Here is a 4,778-nt window from a genome sequence, read left to right on the forward strand (position 1 = left end):
GTAAAACAAGCTATTACAAAAGTGAGTCAGGACAACTTTAGAAGCTTCCATTGACTTTACTTAAAAAAGAGACAACAATTTTTTGGTACATAGCATCTACATACATAAGCAGAACAACTAAAAAAGATAATATACAAAAACTGCAGGTTGTGCATGTAATCTCTCATTGGGACTGATTTGTATGGGTTTCATTTCAAAATAAATAATGCCTTGATACAGTGCCATTACTTAAAGAAAATGTTTGGTGGCTCATTTGCAAGACTGGTCATACTAGGGTAAATGATAACATCTTAATTAGACTTTTCAAACATATTCAAGTATTTTTTTTCCCAAGCAAAAGCACTGGAATACTACAATGATGAAAATATGCAAGAGGTTATTGCTGAATTTCCTTTTTTTTAAAAGATTGTTCCATTCTTTTGTTTATATGTGTAAAATACTGTCTTAATAACAGTGTAGACAATTCGCAAAGATAAAATGGCAGAAACTCAGACTGGAAACAGGAATCTTATGGTCCAATAAGTGACACCTCGAAACTGCTCTTGCCCAAAGTCCAAGATGACTTGATTGTAGATGTCCTCAGCTTCAATATTTTGTGATGTTTCCTGACTTCCATTGCAATGCTGTATTGTTTAATAGTAAAGGCTTCACCTTCATTCTCCAGGGCACAGAATATGGATCTTGAACAGCCAAGAATGGAAACCGTTTTTCCTGGTTGTGATCATCTCCAAACAATCAGAGTTACTTAATTGTCTTTTGAATACAATCTTTTTTTTCTTTCTTTTCCTAAAACGGAAAAACTCTTTAGCAAACTCCTTGTGAGTCCTTTTGCAAAGTTAGCACCATAATGTTATCATATTTAGCAGTCCACAAAAAAAAAAAAAAAATAGTGCTGTTAACATCAGTCCTTGGCTTTGCACAGCCAGACAACATTTTCCTTACTTCTGTCTATATGCCAAAGGTGTGGCACTCTAAAGGTGCAGGTAAAGGACTCTAATCTCGATAATTTCATTCCTTAAAATATGACATTCACAATCAAGCAAAGCAAGATTCTGGCAACTTCCTCAGCATCAGTTCTGGGCATCCCCATGATATTCACCAAGACTGCATTCATCTCTCCTGTCGCATTACATTCACTTTCAACGTTAACTTCTTGCATTTCGAAGGCTGATAATACACAGTGTTCATAATCTGGATTTGACAAAGACGGTGGCTGAGTGGTGTGGTTCATGAAAAAAGTGCCTCTACTGACCAAGACTTGGCTATAATCCCTTGTTTATTGCCATTTAGGAAGGCTGGCCATCATTTGTGGGACGTGTTGATCTGGATGTATGGAAGGATTTCACGGTGTCTGTTGGGGAGAGTCACGAGGGGGCGGTGGAAACTGGCTTGCTCCTCATCTTGGATTTTCTCCACCTGCCTCCTAAACTTTTGGGCAAGCAGGATTGATGGGACCCCTCTCCTTAACCTCTGGGCAGGCTTTCTTTGCCACACTTCATTTTTGGAATACTTCACACCAAGAGGCCCTCCTGAAATGTCCTGCAAAACAGAAGAACTTGCTGTAGTTTCTGTAATCCATTGATCTGTTGTCACATTATTTCGAAGTTTTGAAACACTAGCTAGCAAACAGTAGAGCACGGCGCTAACATTACCATGCGTCATGAGTTCAATTCCCAAGGAAGGCATGAACTGTCTACAGTGAATTCAATGCAAGTTACTTTGGATAAAAGCATCCGCCAAATCCATAAATTCTTCAAATTTCAATATGATAATGAACAAAGCCAAATTGTAGCTTCAAATCTAATAACCGTTACATACATACATTCTCTTATTGTGCTCTTATCCTGGTACAGCAAAAAATACAGACTTTAGAATGACTCTATAGGCAAATTGATTATTCGTTGAACAACCTCTCCAGGATCCTCATCAACTCATAGTGCGAATGTAGACTCAAGTGGAGCTATTGTGTTGTTGGGTTGTTTGTTTTTGTAATTTTCAAATCCAAGCAATGGCCAGCTGGCCAACTGTCTTGCCAACGCTTAACATATTTCCATGCCAAGAGCACATGGCACAAAAATTTGCCAGAATGCGGCACAACACTTGTACTTGTTTTGGTGCTTGGAATACTGACATCATTGCACATGCTGTCCAAAAGAGTTTCATGGTGTTGCCATGGGCTTTTGTTTGAGTAACTATCTCCCTTAATGTTGTTCGTACATCATCTTTAATGCAGTCTACAGATTTCTGATGATCTGTGCCATTTTCCAAATTGCTCAGCGATTCTGAGAGAGGAGACATGGTTAATATTGATTTTGCAGTGATAAAAACAGGCTGCATGTCTGACTTGCCTGTCTAGTCTGAGTCTGTGTTTGTGGGTTCAGCAAAATCATTGTGCTGGGCTTTCGGCGGGGGGAGGGGAAGATAAGCAGCTCCATGTACCTTGTGTAGAGACTGGGACACTGGGAAGACCTGCAGCGAGGTGGAGGAAACATCTCGCTCAGACTTTACAGGTTTTGCACAGTACTGCTCCAACAGACGCAGCTCACAGCTACGAAAGCAGCATTCTTCCACTATTCCTCTCTGAGGACGGCGGCTGTTTGATCTGTTCGGCCTGCCTGGGTGGGGGAAGAGAAGGTAAGCGATCAACTCTGGAGTTCCCCTGGAAAGCGACCAATGCTACCAATTCACACCCTTTTGTTTATAATTCACCAAATCCCACATGTGGCTGCTGGCATGTTCCTAGGATTTCTGAAATCTGAGACTGCATCAACAGATCCTTTCTTTCTTTCCTGTTCTTTGTGACCCCCTTTTTATTTTTGGTACTAACCGATTTGATAAGGACTTTAAAACATTGTGGACAGAAAAACAAATATTGTTCTATGTTCCCAAGGATGTGTGAATAGCTTGCAAAATGGATCATTTAACCTTGCCATTTGCCTACTAAACAGAGATAAAAGATAAAGAACAGCAGGAGAGGTACAAAAGGGGGAAGTCCACCGTCATCTGATAGGAATACAGGGGACAAGAGAGAGAGAGAGAGAGAGAGAGAGAGAGAGAGAGAGAGAGAGAGAGAGAGAGAGAGAGAGAGAGAGAGAGAGAGAGAGAGAGAGAGAGAAATCGTTTGCAAACCAATAAATACCTGCAAACACAAATTCAATTTGTAATTTGTCCCCCTAATAATTTATCCCGCTAACATGTTTCCATCCTCATTAATAAACACGCGCATTGTGACAGTCATTAGTACTCGTGTAATTATGCAACCAGCAATTTGAAAGACAAGACAGCTGATTATGCCATTTGCTATGACTACATCTCAATTTAAATCTACTTACAAATGGCTATGTAAAGGTTTAGATTGCCTGGCAATAACCATCACACAGCACTGTTAAGAGTTACACTTACTGATATAAAACCCATTTTCTCCACACACGAACTGCAGAGTATCCACAAGTTCTCCACCGCAAAGTGTCTCCGCCGTTGCTACGGGGGATGCCAACATGAACAATGACAGAATGAAGAGTATCAGTGAGCACATCTGTAAAATGAAAACAGACTTGAGTGAGTCAATTCATACACACGCAGTCAAACTGTATCGTTTAAAGAGGCTGATGTAATTGTCTGGTTTTCATTCACACGAGCAAATAGTATTCAACAAAGTTCAAAGTAACTGTGGAGACGCTATCCGTATCAGTGATACAATCAAGCAATGGCTACACTTAAAACAACCCTCAAACCCACAGAATGATGAAAATTATGAAAACTTTTCTCAAAGTTTGACATATCGTCATTAATATTCATATACAAATTTTAAATAATTACGTTGAAATTGTGCAAATGTAAACATGCAGAAAGGTAGTACTACAAGCTCATATGATCACTTTCTCTTACCGTTGTTTGTCTTTTCTCCGTTTTTCGACACGATGCACAGAAAAGATGGTAATCGTCCATAGTAGGCGGTTTGTGGAAAGCGACGTTTACTAGCTGTTGTACTAAAGAGTTGCTTTGTTTAATTTCCAGTCTGCTGCATCTCTGTGAGTGATGCTTGTGGCTGTCTCAAAGTTCAGAGGACAGGCAAGGGATATGTACTGAGAGGCAATACCCGCCCCTCGTCGCACCCCCAGCCCAGTAGCGATGAACGAATGGCTTTTGAGTCGGATCCTTTTTAAATGAACTGGGTTGAACCGCTTCACAAAACTGGACATAATCAGTGAATCGGTTCATAAGTCAACAACTCGCATGAACAAGAACTTGTTCTAATTTCATAAGAAAATAAATAACATTTCAACCAAGATATGCGAGTTGATTTTAGTAGTATTTCTTGTTTCTACAAATTATATTTTGATTATAAACATGAGTTGATTGCTGCAACAAACGGACATGTAAAATTACAACAATCACCCTTATTAAGAAAACACAGTATGCCTAATAAGTGCTTTATATTTTACTGGGACGGTTTTGGAACGCTTTACGTGATGACGTAAATAATCTCGTTTTGAACTCGTTCTTTGAAAAGAACTGTTCGAAAGATCCGATTCGCGGAAATGCTTTCCCAATCGCCTACTGCCAGTCCGCTCACAGTGCGTGTGAGAACTGGAATGCAACTCTTAATCAAATTCAATTTGACAACAAGAAGTAGGCTATTTCGATTTAAGCCAATATTTGTCCTTAATCCACTTAAGAAAATATGTTCAAACTTCATATTTAGAATACTTTATTATTATTTTCCAAATCTCTAGTATTTTTTTAACATTGTCATATAACACGTTTTTTTGCTCGTC

At 39.3% G+C, this 4,778-nt stretch overlaps 1 protein-coding gene across 2 annotated transcripts; it reads right to left on the reverse strand.

Moving 5' to 3' along the window:
* Nucleotides 1-781: 781 nt before the first annotated feature.
* Nucleotides 782-4,110, reverse strand: igf2a (insulin-like growth factor 2a). 2 transcript variants are annotated; one of them, XM_056242279.1, is made up of 4 exons: nucleotides 3,889-4,110; nucleotides 3,403-3,535; nucleotides 2,440-2,615; nucleotides 782-1,539 (listed from the first exon to the last, which is right to left on the reverse strand). In XM_056242279.1, exons 1-4 carry the CDS (start codon nucleotides 3,946-3,948, stop codon nucleotides 1,303-1,305), a joined length of 606 nt encoding a protein of 201 aa, XP_056098254.1. In that variant the 5' UTR covers nucleotides 3,949-4,110; the 3' UTR covers nucleotides 782-1,302. The 2 variants fall into 2 exon arrangements, with proteins under 2 accessions (XP_056098254.1, XP_056098253.1); XM_056242278.1 differs by having other exon boundaries at nucleotides 782-1,555; nucleotides 2,453-2,615; nucleotides 3,889-4,107.
* Nucleotides 4,111-4,778: the final 668 nt, after the last annotated feature.

This window comes from Rhinichthys klamathensis, unplaced genomic scaffold, assembly GCF_029890125.1.
Source record: "Rhinichthys klamathensis goyatoka isolate OS25496 unplaced genomic scaffold, OSU_Roscu_1.1 h1tg000022l_1, whole genome shotgun sequence".
NCBI classification, from domain to species: Eukaryota; Metazoa; Chordata; class Actinopteri; order Cypriniformes; family Leuciscidae; genus Rhinichthys; species Rhinichthys klamathensis.